The sequence below is a fragment of the Melanerpes formicivorus genome, unplaced genomic scaffold, assembly GCF_026170545.1.
Source record: "Melanerpes formicivorus ecotype bairdi unplaced genomic scaffold, bMelFor1.0.p_v2 SCAF_5, whole genome shotgun sequence".
NCBI lineage: Eukaryota > Metazoa > Chordata > Aves > Piciformes > Picidae > Melanerpes > Melanerpes formicivorus.
Genome location: NW_027142357.1, coordinates 108,829 through 127,459, shown reverse-complemented (window position 1 = coordinate 127,459; position 18,631 = coordinate 108,829). Strand labels below are relative to the sequence as shown.

At 49.0% G+C, this 18,631-nt stretch overlaps 1 protein-coding gene across 4 annotated transcripts in view; it reads right to left on the bottom strand.

Annotated features, from left to right (window-relative positions):
* The window catches only part of NCKAP1 (NCK associated protein 1), a 112,458-nt gene that overhangs the window by 2,963 nt on the left and 90,864 nt on the right, over nucleotides 1-18,631 (bottom strand). For all 4 annotated transcript variants that reach the window (XM_068137830.1, XM_068137831.1, XM_068137832.1 and 1 more), the window contains 3 exons: nucleotides 15,843-15,936; nucleotides 11,537-11,653; nucleotides 7,215-7,324 (listed from right to left, as the gene is read on the bottom strand). In XM_068137830.1, the coding sequence (XP_067993931.1) occupies nucleotides 7,215-7,324; nucleotides 11,537-11,653; nucleotides 15,843-15,936 (321 nt within the window). The remainder of the gene's footprint in view (nucleotides 1-7,214; nucleotides 7,325-11,536; nucleotides 11,654-15,842; nucleotides 15,937-18,631) is intronic.

The following is an 18,631-nucleotide window of genomic DNA, read 5'->3' as shown; positions in this document are numbered from 1 at the left end:
CCTCATCCTAACATCCAATCTCAAGCTACCCATTTCTAGTTTTGCTCCATTCCCCCAACTCCTATCACTCCCTGACACCCTCAAAAGTCCCTCCCCAGCTTTCCTGTAGCCCCCTGCAGATACTGGAAGGACACAAGAAGGTTTCCTCAGAGCCTTCTCTTCTCCACACTGAACAACCCCAACTCTCTCAGTCTGTCTCCAGAGCAGAGCAGCTCCAGCCCTCTGCTCATTCTCCTGGCCCTTCTCTGGACACCTTCCAGCACTTTATTTACAATAATTTAGACACTTTTACATGAATAGTGAATTATTTATTGCAGAAAAGAAAATAATCACAAACCATTATGAAAAGTCTACTGAAATCAATGACAGAACTTCCACAGGATTAAGAACTCTGTCTTTCCTGAAACACATTTCATTCTTACCAAACTGAGGTAAGTGACTGGACTTTTTGTTGTATGGAGCTATACCCTTTTTGCAAGAGAAGGGGAAATTGTGTTTTACTTCCTAAGCTGTATTTTTAATGGGGAAGTGTCACTCTAAATGGAAATCAAGAATATTTTATCAGACCAGGAGCAACCCTACAAAGAGAAACCTGGGATGTGTACTTAGGTATTTACAAGCTCAGGATGACAGAATACAGTAGAACACTTCGTTGGCAGATGCACTGACAATCCACAGAGGGATAAAACAGTCTGGGTTGGAAGGGAACCCAAAAGTCTTCACCCTGCAGTCAGCAGGGACATGCCCAACCAGATCAGGTTGCCCACAGCCCTCTCCAGTCTCACCTTAGATTACCTCCAGGGATGGGACCACAACCACCTCCCTGGGCAGCCTCTTCCAGTGTTCCACCACCCTCAGGGTGCAGAACTTCTTCCTCACATCCAATCTAAATCTGCTCTGCTCTAGTCTGAAGCCATTGTCCCTGGTCCTGTCCCTGCAGGCCTTTGCAAACAGTCTCTCTGCAGCCTTCTTGTAGCCCCCTTCAGGTCCTGGCAGGTTGCTCTTAGGTCTCCCTGGATCCTTCTCTTCTCCAGGCTGAACACCCCCAGCTCCCTCAGCCTGTCCTTGGAGCAGATCTGCTCCAACCCCTGATCGTTTTTAGAATAGAATAGAATTAGCCAGGTTGGAAAAGACCTTTGAGATCATCCAGTCCAACCTATCATCCAACTCTATCTAGTCAACCAATCCACGGCGCCAAGCGAATTTGTGGTCTCCTCTGGAGGTGCTCCACCAGGTCCACGTCCTTCCTATATTGAGGGCTCCAGACCTGTACACAGTACTCCAGGTGAGTTCTAAGTGGCAGAATTCATGTTGGCTACAACTCTCTCCAGCTTTCAGATGTACAACCACCATTTATGCCCTCCCACCACACACATTGGCAACGTACAGAAACCACACTTAGCAGAAATGGATTTTCATTTACAACCTTGACTTTAAATCCTGAAGACAGACTCCTCTCCTCATGACCCAATCTGTCCTATAAAGTACATACTTGACACATACTTCAAAAGGATCTTAGCACACCCTCATCAGTGTCACAGAACCTGAAGCTGCCACAGTAATCTTTGGCTGTGGTGACCATGACATGTTAGAGTTTAACATCAACAGACAAAGAAGCAGGGTGATAAGTAACATTTCAACCCTGGGCTAACTTTGCCCTCTTCAAGACTCTACTTAGAAGTATCCAGTGGGCTAGGGCTCTAGAAGGAAAAGGGGCCCAAGAGAGCTGGTTAATATTCAAACATTACCTCCTCCAAGCTCAAGCAAAATGCATTTCCTTGGGGGAAAAGAACATAATTCAAGTAGAAGACCTGCAAGGGTAAGCAGGAAAAACTCAAAAAGGAGGTTTACTGTGTGTGTAAAAAAGGTCAAGAGGGAGGATTACAGAAATACTGCCAGAGAATGCAGATATGTGACAAGAAAGGTAAAGGTTCTACTGGAGGGGTAAAAGAAAACAAGAAGAGCTTCTTCAAATCCATTAATGACAAAACAAAGAGCAGGCAAAAGGTGGGGCCACTACTGAAGGACATGAGAGAGATGGTGAGGGAGGATGCAGAGATGGCAGAGTTGCTGAATGGCTTCTTTGCTTCAGGCTTTACTCCTAAGAGCAGCCCTCAGGAACCTCAGTCTCTGGAAGCAAGGGGGCAGCACTGGAGGGAGGATGGAACTGCACTGGTCAGTCAGGACTGGGTTAGAGATCTCTTGTACCAAGTGAAGACACAAATCCATGGGCCCAAATGGGGTGCATCCACAAGTGCTGAGAGAGCTGCTGATACTGTTGCTGAGCCTCTCTCCATCATTTTTGAAAGTTCTGGAGAGCAGGAGAGATGCCTGAGGACTGGAAGAAAGCCAATGTCACTCCAGTCTTCAAAAAGGGTAAGAAGGAGGACCCAGGCAACTACAGAGCAGTCAGCCTCACCTCCATCCCTGGAAAGGTGATGGAGCAGCTCATTCTGGAAGTCATCTCTAACCACATGGAAGAAAAGAATCATCAAGAGCAGCCAACATGGATTTACAAAGGGGAGATCTTGCCTGACTGTCTGATAGCCTTCTATGAAACCATGACCAAACGGGTAGATGAGGGAAGAGCAGTGGATGTCATCTACCTTGACTTCAGTGAGGCTTTTGATACTGTCTCCCATAACAGCCTCATAGAACACCTTAGGAGATGTGGCACAGAGGGCTGCTCTGTGAGGTAGTTTGCAAACAGGCTCCACAACAGAGTTCAGAGGGTTGTCATCAGTAGCACAAAGTCAACTTGGAGGTCAGTGGCCAGTGGTGCTCCCCAGGGACCAGTACTGGGCCCAGTTTTGTTCAATACCTTTATCAACAACTGGCTGAGGGCATTGAGTGCACCCTCAGCAAGTTCCTGATGATACAGAACTGGGGGGTGGCTGACACCTGCCAGGCTGTGCTGCCATCCAACCAGAGCTGGGCAGGCTGAGAGCTGGCTGCAGGCAAACCTCAGGGAGTTCAACAAGGACAAGTGCAGGGTCCTGCATCTGGGGAGGAGTAACAGCAGGCACCAGGACAGGTTAGGGAATGCCCTGCTGGAGAGCAGCTCCATGGAGAAAGACCTTGGAGTGCTGGTGGGCAGCAAGTTCTGCATGGGACAGCAATGTGCCCTGGTGGCCAAGAGAGCCAATGGGATCCTGGGAGGCAGCAAGAAAAGTGTGGCCAGCAGGGCTGGGGAGGTTCTTCTCCCCCTCTACTCTGCCCTGCTGAGACCACACCTGCAATCCTGTGTCCAGTTTGGGGCTCCCCAGTTCAAGAGAGATAGAGACCTGCTGCAGAGAGTCCAAGGGAGAGCCAGGAGGATGCTTAGGGGACTTGAGCATCTCCCCTGTGAAGAGAGACTGAGAGCCCTGGGGCTGTTTAGTCTGGAGAAGAGAAGGCTGAGAGGGGATCTGATCAATGTCTATCAATAGCTGAGGGCTGGGGGTCAAGTGGAGGGGGCCAAGCTCTTTTGGGTGGTGCACAGCAATAAGCCAAGGAACAATGGATAGAAACTTGAATAGAGAAGGTTTCAGCTCAACATGAGGAGAAACTTCTTTGCAGTGAGGGTAACAGAGGCCTGGAGCAGGCTGCCCAGAGAGATTGTGAAGTCTCCTTCTCTGGAGCCTTTCCAACCCCACCTGGATGCATTCCTGTGCAGACTGTCCTGGGTGATGCTGTTGTGGCAGGGGGATTGGACTGGATGATCTCTGGAGGTCCCTTCCAACCTCTAACATTCAGTGACTCTGTGATTAACTTTGAGAGGAAAGCAGATCATCCCAGCAGTACATTTTCCTCTGCAGAGCAATGTTTTTCTTTCAGACTAACAGTAAGTGAGATGTACAAAAGTGTTTGAAAAGAAAGATTATCCAAACAGCTGCCCCATCAAGTCAGGGGCTGTGCAGTAAAAGCAGTGGTCTGAAAGCAGCCAGTTAAACCTGGAGGGGAAACAAAAGAGCAAACCTCATACCAAAAGTGTTTTTTATCAGACAGCAAACACACTGGTTTCCTTCACTTGTCAAATGCATGCCACTTGCCACAACCCCTTCTCTTTCATCTTTTACAGCCAGCAGTTGCACCAGACAAGGCCAGTGGCCAAAGGGGTTTAGTGTGGGTTTTTTCCTGGTGTACAAAATGCAGTGAAGTTCCAGAAATGAATCATCTTATAGGGAAAAAAATAAACCCCACCAAAGTATCTGTAGACTTCTAGGTACAGCCAAGTTACCATCATCCCACCCTCAAAAGTGTTTCAGGCACTTATAATGGGAAGAGGTATCACTGCTGTTGGCATAGAATCACAGAATTGTCAGGGTTGGAAGAGAACTCAAGGATCATCCAGGTCGAATGCCCCTGCCATGGGCAGGGACACTTCACACCAGAGCAGCTTGCTCACAGCCACATCCAGCCTGGCCTGAAAAACCTCCAGGCATGAGGCTTCCACCGTCTCCCTGGGCAACCTCTGCCAGTCTCTCACCACCCTCATGGAGAAGAATTTCTTCTCAATCTACCCATTTCTAGGTTTGCTCCATTCCCCACAGTCCTATCACTCCCTGACACCCTCAAAAGTCCCTCCCCAGCTTTCCTGTAGCCCCCTGCAGATACTGGAAGGCCACAAGAAGGTCTCCTCAGAGCCTTCTCTTCTCCACACTGAACAACCCCAACTCTCTCAGTCTGTCTCCAGAGCAGAGCAGCTCCAGCCCTCTGCTCATCCTCATGGCCCTTCTCTGGACACCTTCCAGCACCTCCAGAGCCTTCCTGGAATAGAGGCTCCAGAACTGGACACAGTGCTCCAGGTGGGGTCTCAGCAGAGTGGAGCAGAGGGGGAGAATCCCCTCCCTGGCCCTGCTGGCCACACTTCTCTTGCTGCAGTCACAGTATCGCCAAGGTTGGAAGAAACCTCAAAGATCATTGAGTCCAACCTGTCACCACAGACCTCATGACTAGACCATGGCACCAAGTGCCACATCCAATCCCCTCTTGAACACCTCCAGGAATGGTGACTCCACCACCTCCCTGGGCAGCACATTCCAATGGCTAACAATTCTATCCATGAAGAACTTTCTGCTCACCTCCAGCCTAAACTTCCCCTGGCACAGCTTGAGACTGTGTCCTCTTGTTCTGGTGCTGGTTGCCTGCGAGAAGAGACCAACCCTCTCCTGGCTACAACCTCCTTTCAGGGAGCTGCAGAAGGTCACCCCTAAGCCTCCTCCTCTCCATGCTAAACAACCCCATCTCCCTCAGCCTCTCCTCGTAGGGCTTGTGCTCAAGGCCTCTCTTCAGCCTTGTTGCCCTTCTCTGGACACCCTCCAGCAACTCAACATCTTAAACTGAGGGGCCCAGAACTGGACACAGGACTCAACGTGTGGCCTAACCAGTGCAGTGTACAGGGGCACAATGACTTCCCTGTTCCTGCTGGCCACACTATTCCTAATACAGGCCAGGATGCCATTGGCCCTCTTGGCCCCCTGGGCACACTGCTGGCTCATGTTTAGGTGGCTGTCAATCAGCACCCCCAGGTCCCTCTCTGTTTGGCAGCTTTTCTTTTTCCTATTCCAAAGCCAAACAGCAAAAAAAAAAACCCCAAACCATCAAAAAAATAAAATCACTCAAAGCCAGAAGTCCTCTTTAAAAATGGAAGTAAAGCTGGTGCTTTACCCTTTAGTTTCCCTTCAAGTGCTGTCTAACTAAGAGCCACTTGAAAACTTCTCTTTCACTTTGGGCAGCAAACCAAACTGAATTTTCAATGCATCACCACCACCTAAAGGCTTTAGATTTATGTTCTTTTTCCACAGCATCACTAAGGATTTCAGAAGCTTTGATCTTCAGCCTACCCTGAGACATTAAAAATTCCTCCCTCCCCCAAAACATCCTTGCTATCAGAGTTCCTGTTTAAGGAATGCAGACATGTCAAAAGGTACAACTCAAAGCCACTCTGGAGTTACTTTCCTTGAGAAAGTAAACCAAACTGAAGAGTCCAACTCAGCATGGGGAAAAAAAGGTCTGCTAGAGAGAATCACAGAATGGTCTGAATTGGAAGGGACCTCCAAAGCTCATGCAGTTCAACCCCCTCTGCAGTCAGCAAGGACATCCCCAACTAGATCAGGTTGCCCACAGCCCTCTCCAGCCTTACTTTGAATATCTCCAGGGATGGGGCCTCAACCACCTCCCTGGGCAACCTGTTCCAGTGTTCCACCACCCTCATGGTGCAGAATTTCTTCCTCACATCCAATCTAAATCTTCTCTGCTCTGTTTGAAGCCATTGTCCCTGGTCCTGTCCCTGCAGGCCATTGCAAACAGTCTCTCTGCAGCCTTCTTGTAGCCCTCTTCAGGTCCTGGTGGGTTGCTCTTAGGTCTGAACATCCCCAGCTCCCTCAGCCTGTCCTGGTTACAGAGCTGCTCCAAACCCCTGAGCATTTTCATGGCCTCCTCTGGACCCTCTCCATCAGGTCCATGTCCTTCCTGTGTTGAGGGCTCCAGACCTGCACACAGCACTGCAGGTGAGGTCTCAGCAGAGCAGAGCAAAGTGGCAGAATCACCTCTCTGGCTCTGCTGGCAATGCTGCTTTGGATGCAGCCCAGGCTGCCCTTGGCCTTCTGTGCTGCAAGCTCACCCTGCCTGCTCCTGTCCAGCTTCTCATCCATTTTGACATTATATGCATTGCACATTTCCTCGTCCAAATTATGGAAATGTGTGTGTGTGCTAAAGCAGTGAAGATGATACAGATAAAATGAAATTAGGACACTTGTCCACATTATGCTGCTGGTACTTTCCACCATCCCACACAGCTGGCTGCTGCTACTCAATTTGACTCAGACACAACATGGTTTTTCTCTCTTGTGCACCAAAAGCAGAAGTTCTGTGGCTAATTACCTGTGAGAAGAGACCAGGACCAGATTCTCTACCCTATCCTTTCAGGCAGTTGTAGAGAGCCATGAGGTCTCCCCTCAGCCTCCTCTTTTTCAAGCTAAACAGCCCCAGCTCCCTCAATCACTCCTCATCAGCTTTCTTCTCCAATAAGGTCCCTTCCAACTCAAGCCATTATATGATTACTCCTAGCTGATTGTTGCTGTGAACTTAAGATTTCCAATGGCAAACCCACTTCTAATGCAATCACTGCCCAAGACTGATTGTATATAAAACCAGACTGAGGTGGGGGCATCAGAGGGCAAGGGTTCCTCTCCTGTGAGAGGAGTTAGCTCTAGAAATGAAGTTATACATACAGCCAAAAATTCCTTGAGACGGTCTTCAATGCTTCCCTTGTGGATGGTAAATAAAGCTGCAGCAATCTGGTTGATAGCTTTTGCCAAGCAGTGAATGTTGTTGCAATGCCCTGAAAGAAAACAAGAGACAAATTCCCTCAGCATCAGCTTTGAAAAATGAGAATAGAATAGAATAGACCAGACCAGGTTGGAAGAGACCCTTCAAGATCATCACGTCCAACACACCATCCAACACCATCTAATCAACTAAACCATGGCACAAAGCACTCCATCAAGTCTCCTCCTGAACACCTCCAATGATGGTGACTCCACCACCTCCCTGGGCAGCACATCCCAATGGTCAATCACCCTCTCTGTGAAGAATTTCTTCCTAATATCCAGTCTGAACCTCCCCTGGCACAGCTTGAGACTGTGTCCTCTTGTTCTGGTGCTGGTTGCCTGGGAGAAGAGACCAACCCCCACCTGGCTACAACCTCCCTTAAGGTAGGTGTAGAGCACACAGTAGCAAGCAAACTCATCACAATGAGAGACCATCCCTTAGCACCCTGCACATGGGAGCTAATCACTGGGGTCAGGAATGGTCACATAGACATGAGACCCCACCTGGAGCATTGTGTCCAGCTCTTGTGTCTCTATTACAATAAGGATCTGGAGGTGCTGGAAGGTGTCCAGAGAAGGGCCACAAGGATGAGTAATGGGCTGGAGCTCCTCTCCTGTGCAGACAGGCTGAGAGTTGGGGTTTTTCATTCTAGAGAAAAGAAGGCTCTGAGAAGACCTTCTTGTGGCATTCCAGTATCTGAAGAGGGCTACAGGAAAGCTGAGGCACGTTGCTCAGAGCCACATCCAGCCTGGCCTGAAGAAACCTTCAGGGATGAGGTTACCACCACCTCCCTGGGCAACCTCTTCCAGTCTCTCACCACCCTCATGGGGAACAACTTCTTCCTAGCATCCCATCTGAACCTACCCACTTCCAGTTTTGCTCCATTCCCCGCCCTGTCCTATCACTCCCTGACACCCTAAGAAGTCCTTCCCCAGATTTCCTGTAGCTCACTTCAGATACTGGAAGGCCACAATTAGGTCTCCTCAGAGCCTTCTCTTCTCCAGACCCCAATTCTCTCAGTCTGTCTCCAGAGCAGAGCAGCTCCAGCCCTCTGCTCATCCTCATGGCCCTTCTCTGGACACCTTCCAGCACCTCCAGATCCTTCCTGCAATAGAGGCTCCAGAACTGGACACAGTGCTCCAGGTGGGGTCTCAGCAGAGTGGAGCAGAAGGGGAGAATCCCCTCCCTGGCCCTGCTGGCCACACTTCTCTTGCTGCAGCCCAGGCCCTGCTTGGCTTTCTGGGCTGCAAGTGCTCACTGCTGGCTTATGTTGAGCTTGTATCACAGTATTACACAGGCTGGAAGAGACCTCGAGGATCATCGAGTCCAACCTGTCATCCACCAGCACCACCAAGGCCTTTTCTTCAGGGCTGCTCTCCAGCCAGTCCCTGCCCACTGCTGAGCACTGAGCTCATTCCTTCATTCAGTCATTTATCTAACTCCCAAGGCCATGCCTGAATCTGGAGGTCAGCTAGACCTCAGCACTGCACAGGAGAAAGATCAGTTCTTCCTCAGGCATAAAACTCTTCTTCCTTCAACTGAATGTTCCCTGTCATTTTATAGCACAATTTACTCAGTGCCATAACATCTATCTGCAGCTCCAGGCTCCACTCATACCCTCATATATCTTCAGAGGATAAGAAAATTTGTTCACCTCGCTCTTCACCCTCCTCCTGGCTGCTCTATGAGTAAAGTCACCCCTAGGGTCCTAGCAAAGATCCCTGTGGATCTCCACCAGCAGGGCCCCCAAGGGCTGATCCTTCTACTCTGTCAATAGAGCTGCATGGAGTATGCCAGCCCCCCAAAAAACTGCACAGATCACAACTTTCCTTGAGCATCACTCAAGAAGATCAAATCAGCAGAATTAAGCCAAGTGAAGCTGACATTTCTTTAGCTGCCTTGATCTGCTGATCTTTTTTATGTCTCAGAGACTGCAGGACAAAAATATCAGCAAGGGAATTCAGCTAACAAATTGCTGCCTTCTAACCTGCAATGGGTTTCATGCACTTAGAAAAGGCTTTCTCTTGCAGTCTGGTATTCTGTTCTGGCTTCAAGATGACAAATGAGGCCTCCAGCCTGATATCTGACTAGCAGATCAGAATTTATTTGGTATTAGGAATAAAAGTAAAAGTCTGTTAGGAGCCTGAAGCCTTTATCTGGAGTTAGTGGAAGAAACAGGCTTGGTCTTGAAGCAGGCAGAGAGAATGCAGACAGGGCTAAAGTTGTCCAGGCGCTGTCTGTGTTTGGGAGGTATGTCTTGCCAGATTACAAAGTTGAAATTCCTTCAAATCTGTGACTTGGTGCTGGATAAATTCAGGCTTTGTCCAGGGAATTTACTTTAGATATATATATATATATAAAACCCCCAGTATTTATTAAGTTCTCATTCTGGGAAGAGCATCTGTATTAAATGTCTGAAGCCAGATGTTCTACAAGAGGAGCAGAACACAGGACAAAGCAATATTAAGCAAGGAAGGCAGGGCTGACAAGGCCTATTCTGTTTCTTCAGCTATTTTTGTAGAGTGAACATATTTTTATGGACTCCTTTAGCCAGACTCATTTTTTTCTTCTCAATAAAAAAAAGAGCCTACTCAGTAAATAACTACATAATGCACATCTCAAAGCCAGTAGCAGCTCCTAGTAGGGGCTGATTGGAGTTCTAGATGCAGCTTTTGTTCAGTCACAGTTTTATGAGGTCTTATAACTGTCCTTAAAGAGCACACTTTGAAACAGGCCTTGTCTGGCTGCATAGAATCACTTGCAAGGGACCTCAAGGATCAGCCAGTTCCAGCCCCCCTGCCACGGCCAGAGACACCTCACACTACAGCAGCTTGCTCACAGCCACATCCAGCCTGGCTGCAAAAACCTCCAGGGATGAGGCTTCCACCACCTCCCTGGGCAACCTCTGCCAGTCTCTCACCACCCTCATGGGGAAGAACTTCTTCCTATCATCCAATCTCAATATACCCATTTCTAGGTTTGTTCCATTATCCCCAGTCCTATCACTCCCTGACACCCTAAAGAGTCCCTCCCCAGCTTTCCTGTAGCCCCCTGCAGATACTGGAAGGCCACAAGAAGGTCTCCACGGAGCCTTCTCTTCTCCACACTGAACAACCCCAACTCTCTCAGTCTGTCTCCAGAGCAGAGCAGCTCCAGCCCTCTGCTCATCCTCATGGCCCTTCTCTGGACACCTTCCAGCACCTCCAGATCCTTCCTGTAAGAGAGGCTCCAGAACTGGACACAGTGCTCCAGGTGGGGTCTCAGCAGAGTGGAGCAGAAGGGGAGAATCCCCTCCCTGGCCCTGCTGGCCACACTTCTCTTGCTGCAGCCCAGGCTCTGCTTGGCTTTCTGGGCTGCAAGTTCACACTGCTGGCTCCTGTTGAGCTTCTTGTATGAGTGGCCCAAAGTCACTGTAGAGGAGTAGAACCTTTGCATAATGCCCCATACTAATCAATGTAGAATGCATGCTCTAGGAATTCCACATCTTAGGATGAGATTGCCTCCTGCAGTATCCAAACTGTTTGCAACATTTCCAACAGAAGACCCCTTTTTCACAGAAAGTTCTCTCAAGCAAGTAATTTTCAGAAGAACTTTTTAGTATGGAGAGAAAACTGAGGATCTAATCAATGTCTGTAAGTATTTGAGGGCTGGGGGTCAAGAAGGAAGGGACAAGGACAGGCTCTGCTCACTTGTGCTCTGGGATAGGACAAGGGGCAATGGATGGAAACTACAGCACAGGAGGTTCCACCTCAACATGAGGAGGAACTTCTTCACTGTGAGGGTCACAGAGCGCTGGAAGAGGCTGCTCAGAGAGGTTGTGGAGTCTCCTTCTCTGTCCCTGTCTGGATGTGTTCCTGTGTGACCTGTGCTGCATTCTCTGGTCCTGCTCTGGCAGGGGGGTTGGACTTGGTGATCTCCAGAGGTCCCTTCCAACCCCTAACATCATCTGATCCTGTGATATTGATTACCCATTTGAATCCCAGAAGAAAGGGATTTTCCTCAGACCCTGTGACCTAATCATGTCAATCACTAATCAGTATCTGTTTACTTGTGAACCCTTCCAACCCCTAACATCCTTTGAACTTTCCTGGGTTAGGGTTAACTGATTTTTTTATAATTTTGCTGCCTCCAACACAAGCCAGGAACTACTTCAAGCAAAAGCACTCAAGAAACTGGCAGGGCTGTTATGAAGAAAGGAAAACTTGATGGGACTCTACTTTACCTTCAATGGCTGGGCTATACTGAGACATCACGTTGCTAGCCAGAGTTGGCAAGGACACTGCCACAAAGACCATCAGGAGGCAGGCAATTTTGTATTCTTCTTCTGGACTGATGTTTTCTGAAACAAAAACAAACACCAAAATCAAAGGTCTTTAATTCAAAAGGAGCTCAGCTGCCAGCACTTCCTTGCAATTGCAAGGTAGTTCAGAACATAAAAAGGTCTGACATGGAAAGCCATTGAGGACAAACTCAACATGTGGCTTGAGAAAGAAGGAATAATTCATAGTATCATAGTATCAGTCAGGGTTGGAAGGGACCACAAGGATCATCTAGTTCCAACCCCCCTGCCATGGGCAGGGACACCCCACACTAGATCAGGCTGCCAGAGCCTCAGCCAGCCTGGGCTTAAACACCTCCAGGGACGGGGCCCCAACCACCTCCCTGGACAACCCATTCCAGGGCTTCACCACTCTCATGGTGAAGAACCTCCTCCTCACCTCCAGCCTGAATCTCCCCACCTCCAGCTTCATTCCATTCCCCCTAGTCCTATCACTACCTGAGATCCTGAGAAGTCCTTCCCCAGCCTTCCTGTAGGCCCCCTTCAGATACTGGAAGGCCACAAGGAGGTCACCTGGGAGCCTTCTCTTCTGCAGACTGAACAGCCCCAACTCCTTCAGTCTGTCCTCACAGGAGAGCAGCTCCAGCCCTCTGATCATCCTCGTGGCCCTTCTCTGGACACCTTTCAGCACCTCCACATCCCTCTTGTAATAGGGGCTCCAGAACTGGACACAGTACTCCAGGTGGGGTCTCACCAGCCTTGCCTAAAGAGCTTCCAAATGTCCACTCTGTGGCAAGCTGCTGCCACCCAGTCACTTCTAACCACTTAGTTACTTATGACTTTTACCATGCAGAGCAGTATTTTAACATGCTGGTGTAAATTCAGGTACTGCTCTGAGGCGAAGAAGAGTTTCTCTCACATGCCCTTTGGTAAGCAAGCAGAAGGTGATGTGGACTGGCCTCAACCCACACTACAACTCTGTGTTTTCACAAATAGCAGCATCACCACACACTGGCATAGGATTAGTTGAAAAAGAAACAAAAAAAGAGAAAGAAAAGACAACAGTTGGTGAAACAGAGCCACCTATACCTGTAGGAACTACAGAGCTAACAGCAGAGGAGGGCAAGGAAGCTGGGAAGGGCCTGGAGAATAAATCTGATGAAGAGCAATAGAAGGAGCTGGACCTGCTTAAGAGGGAGGCTCTACAGAGGGACTTGGATAGATTAGATTCATGGCCAATGTTATCAGGAGGAGCTTCAACAAGGCCAAGTGCACTTGAGTCACAACAACCCCAAGCAATGCTACAGCCTTGGGGAAGGGTGGCTGGAAAGCTGCTGGCACAAAGGGACCTGGGGGTGCTCATGCACAAGCAGCTGAAGAGGAGCCAGCAGTGTGCCCAGGTGGCCAAGAAAGCCAAAGGCATCCTGGCTGGGATCAGCAATGCTGTGTCCAGCAGCAGCAGGGAGGGGATTGTCCCCTGGCACTCAGCTCTGGGGAGGCCACACCTCCAGTGCTGTGTCCAGTTTTGGGCACCTCAAGACAAGAGAGATGTGGAGGTGCTGGAGCCAGGGCAGAGGAGGGCAAGGAAGTTGGGAAGGGCCTGGAGAAGAAATCTGATGGAGAGCAACTGAAGGAGCTGGGGATGGTTAGTTTGAAACAGAGGAGGCAGAGGGGAGACCTCCTGGCTCTCTACAGCTCCCTGAAAGAAGGTTGTGAAGAGCTTGGTGCTGGTCTCTTCTCACAGGTCATTAACCATAGAAGAAGAAGGAAGAGCCTCAAGCTGCAGCAGGGCAGGTTCAGAGTGGAGAGTAGGAAGAATTTTTTCCCATCCAGAGTGGTCAGGGCTTGGAATGTGCTGCCCAGGGAGGTGGTGGAGCCCCTGAAACTATCATAACTGGATGTGTTTGAAGGTGGTTTGGATGTGGTGCTTGGGGCTCTGGTTTGGGGGTGATCCTTGTAGAGTAGGGTTCTGGGTTGGACTTGGTCATGTTGAGGGTCTTACCCAACCTGAATGGTTCTGTGAAAAATACAGAATCAAAATGCAAGACCCTATCTAACCCATCAAATACACAGAAATTGCATGTCTGCTTCACTCAGCTGAGCCATTTCACAGCTGAACCACGATGAAAAGAAGCTATTTTAAATGCCATGTGAGGTTCCAGCTACCTTCCAAAGATGTATGTACTGTTAGGTACAACAAACATAAAACCAATGGATCTTTTTGTTTGTTTGCTTTTTAAGGCACACAGGAATTTTGCTTTATGCTTCAGTCTGAATATTAAAATGCCCCTTGGAAGTAGCTGCATTTTCCCCTCCCAAAGGAACTGCTACTAAAGCCAAACAAAAAATATGAAGGACTGAAGTAGCTTTGAAGTATCCACAATCTAACATTGACTACCCATTACACACAGGGGAAAACAGCAATGAAGTGCTTCAGGAAGGAAGAGAGTGGGCAAAAAAGCTTCAGACTGTCAAAAACCACTTTAGAGTCTCAATTCATACCATGGAACCTGCCAGAGTAAACAAAAAGTGAAAAGCTTAGACAGTGGTGACCTAAAGCAAATCAAAGGAAGCAGCAAACATGGTAGAACATTAAGATGTTTATTTGATCATCTTCCTCCGTGTAAGCTCCACGTTAACGCTTGTGTGACACAGCAGTAACAAGCTGGGAAGTTCAGGAAGTGCCTTCAGCTGTCACTTCAGCTCCTATGGCCTACTGCAATGGCCCAGGATTCACAGAATCACAGAATCAAACAGGTTAGAAAAGAACTCAGAGATGATCCAGTCCAACCTATCACCCAACACCATCTAATCAACTCACCCATGGCATTGAGTGCCTCACCCAGGCTGGTTTTAAACAGCTCCAGGGATGGTGACTCCACCACCTCCCTGGGCAGCACATCCCAATGGCCAATCTCTCTTTCTGGGAAGAATTTCTTCCTAACATCCAGCCCAAACCTCCCCTGGTGCAGCTTGAGACTGTGTCCTCTTGTTCTGGTGCTGGTTGCCTGGGAGAAGAGACCAACCCCCACCTGGCTACAGCCTCCCTTCAGGGAGTTGTAGAGAGCAAGAAGGTCTCCCCTGAGCCTCTTCTTCTCCAGGATAAGCAACCCCAGCTCCCTCAGCCTCTCCTCACAGGGCTGTGCTCCAGACCCCTCTCCCCAGCTTTGTTGCCCTTCTCTGGACATGTTCCAGCATCTCAACACCTTTCTTAAACTGAGGGGCCCAGAACTGGACACAGGACTCAAGGTGTGGCCTAACCAGTGCTGAGAACAGGAGCAGAATTACTTCTCTGCTCCTGCTGGCCACACAATTCCTAATTGTTCTGATTATTCCAGATCTGCACAAGAGCACTGAATAAACAGAATAAACCAAAGCAGGTTGGAAAAGTCCTTCAAGATCATCATGCCCAACCTATCATCCAACACCACATAATCAACTAAACCATGCTGAACTGTTAACAACAGAGCCCTCTTTTCATTGTCCTAGAGAACAGTTTGTACTATTAACCATTCAACCCCTTCAGCATGAGAGAGTCCAGCATGGAGCCACAAAGATGATTAGGGGAGTGGAACATCTTGCTCATGAGAAGAGACTGAGGGAGCTGAGGGCTCTGGAGCTTGGAGGAGCCTGAGAGGTGACCTCATTGCTGTTGCTAAAGCTGTGCAGGGGGAGTGCCCAGAGGCTGGAGCCAGGCTCTGCTGGGGGATGCCCAATGCCAGCACAAGGGGCAGTGGTGGAAGCTGAGGCAGAGGAAGTGCCATGGAAACAGGAGGAAGAATATTTTCTGTGTGAGGGTGACAGAGGCCTGGAGCAGGCTGCCCAGGGGGGTTGTGGAGTCTCCCCCTCTGGAGATATTAAAATTCCACCTGGATGTGTTCCTGTGTGACCTGCTGTAGGTGATGCTGCTCTGGCAGGGGGATTGGACTGGATGAGCTTTGGAGGATCCTTCCAGCCCCTAACACTCTGTGATTCTGTGAACATCTACTTGTTAATACTTTTCTCAGTCAGCAAGGCAATTCCTATGTGGCTGCAAAGACTCTCAAGCTGACACATCAGCAGGCACAAATAATTCATGTTCTTATGCCAGGTATGGAGTTCACTGAAGGAGCAGAGAGGGCCCAAGGCACACAAGTCTCCTGCTAGCACTTCAGACACTTCCATGCCTGGGTCCATTCATTTATTTTTGTTCTCTTCCCCATTGTTATTTCTTTCTTTATTTTCTGTTTTTCCACTTGTGACTTCTTACCTGATTTTTGGGAAGACAGTGCTACCACCAAGGCAGGATCAATCTCACAAGGCAATCCAGCAGCTGAAGACAGTTCATATACATTCATTGCCACCTGAGGACCAGAAGACAGATGGGAAAAAAAAACAGAGACAACATTGAAAGCTTTTGGTGTCAGCCTGATGAAGCACAGTTTTGCTGTCGTGTCTCAAATGTTCCTGTTAAAGAGTCTGAGGCACTAGGGAATTTCAGAGACTTGGCTGCAAGGAGATAAGAGAGACTCTGGATTTTTGTTTCCTTCTAACCTACACTGAGCAGCTGGGCTAGGACTTTGTGTGCTAAATGATAATTTCTTTTTGGTGAGCCAAACAAAGTTTGTGTACTTTTCTATGTAACCTCCAGAACAAACATTCTCACTTCCAATTACTTTTTTCAAAGTCCTTCTTCACTAACAGTTTTTTCCTCTCCTAACACCTGCAAAAGCAGCAGCTTTAAACAAAATAATTGAAGTCAAGTCTGCTGAAACACTGGAGCAAGGCAGCAATATTGCAAGATTCAAATCTGGTGAAGATTCAGTGTTCAGTGACTCAGGGCAACCACAGGCACTGATCCAGGCTGGGCAGGGACTGGCTTGAGAGCAGACCTGAGAAAAGGCCTTGGGGGTGCTGGGGGATGAGAAGCTCACCATGAGACACCAGCGTGCACTTGTAGCCCAGAAAGCCAAGCAGAGCCTGGGCTGCAGCAAGAGAAGTGTGGCCAGCAGGGCCAGGGAGGGGATTCTCCCCCTCTGCTCCACTCTGCTGAGACCACAGCTGGAGCACTGTGTCCAGTTCTGGAGCCTCTATTCCAGGAAGGATCTGGAGGTACTGGAAGGTGTCCAGAGAAGGATGAGCAGAGGGCTGGAGCTGCTCTGCTGTGGAGACAGACTGAGAGAGTTGGGGTTGTTCAGTCTGGAGAAGAGAAGGCTCTGAGGAGACCTTCTTGTGGCCTTCCAGTATCTGCAGGGGGCCTACAGGAAAGCTGGGGAGGGAGTTTTGAAGGTGTCAGGGAGTGATAGGACTGGGGGCAATGGAGCAATACTAGAAATGGGTAGATTGAGATTGGATGTTAGGAAGAAGTTCTTCCCCAGGAGGGTGGTGAGACACTGGCAGAGGTTGCCCAGGGAGGTGGTGGAAGCCTCATCCCTGGAGGTGTTGAAGGCCAGGCTGGATGTGGCTGTGAGCAAGCTGCTGTAGTGTGAGGTGTCCCTAGCCATGGCAGGGGGGTTGGAGCTGGCTGATCCTTGAGGTCCCTTCCAAGCCTGACAGACCTGTGATTTTATGAATTCTCAGAGCATCTGCACAACAAACTGGTTAAGCACCAACAGTGGAACAAATGCAAGCCTGCTTCCCAAAACCTGTGTAACCATCCCAACAATTTAACATTAAAAACACCCAAACACAAGGAGAACAAATCCCCATACTGCCACTCACTCCAAGTGACAAATTGCAGGGATATGAAGATAAAAGGGACTTCATTTCCTGACAAGCATTTCCTTCACCAACATGCTCTTTATGCTTGGTACATTCAGCAGACAGGCAATCACTGGGTTGTTATGTCCTAAAATACGCCCAATTGGGCAATTGTCTCGGTCCAGTATACACAGCCTGGTAAAGAGCTGTTTGTGGACATGGCTTCACTCAAGAGAAGTCTGGCTAATTGTCCCCAGAAAGAAGTCTTTGATTCCTACCATGGCACTGCTCTAAGTGACAAAGTCTAGGAGAAAGCTCCAGGCAATCAGCTGCTGATTTTCTGCAGGGCTTAATTGTTAGCAGGCTCACAGCACAGCTCTGGCCCTTCCAAGAAGCTGTTTTCAAGACAAGGCTCTGGCAGAGCTGTGTGGGAGCACATATCAGAGATCCCAGTATTCCCAGTAGGCACTACAGGCAAGACTACACAGGTCTGGCTCCTTTTCCATGCAGCCTTCCAACATTATCCAGGCAAGCTGTGCACTCCAAAGAAGCCTGCATGGCATCAGGCCACACCACGAGACGTGACATGTACTGTTGGTGACATGTGAAGGCCAGCATGGTGGACAACACCACAGCACTTAGGAGTCTCTTTGAGATCCTCTAAGCTAAAAGAAAAACCACACAGAAAATTAATACAGAAGCACAGAACTGCAGCAGACCCAGAGAAGGCCAAGAGCCAAGTACTGTGGGAGCTGAGGAAATATAGATGGTGCTCTGTGGCCCAACTCAGAGAATACTCCTCAGCATGCCTTTGTTGAGCAGCAGAGAGCTTTGTCACATATGATGACACAAATCACTTCAGTAACGACATGGATGATGGGACAGAAAGAGTCTGATCAGCAAGTTTGCAGACAATACCGAACTGGGAGGTTTGGCTGAGATACCTGATGGCTGTGAGGCCACTCAGAGACTTGGAAAGACTGAGAGGTGGGCAGAGAGGAATCTAATGAGGTTCAACAAAGTCCTGCACTTGGGAAGGAAGAATAAACTGCAGTAGTACAGGTTAGGAGGGGATCTGCTGGTGAGTAGCCCTGTGGAGAAGGAGCTGGGAGTGCTGGTGGACAACAAGTTCTGCATGGGACAGCAATGTGCCCTGATGGCCAAGAAGGCCAAAGGGATCCTGGGGTGCATTCGAAGGAGTGTGTCCTGTGTATCCAGGGAGGTTCTCCTCCCTCTTTACTCTGCCCTGCTGAGACCTCACCTGGAATATTGCATCCAGTTCTGGGCTCCCCAGTTCAGGAGGGACAGGGATCTGCTGGAGAGAGTCCAAGGGAGGGCTGCAAGGATGCTGAAGGGACT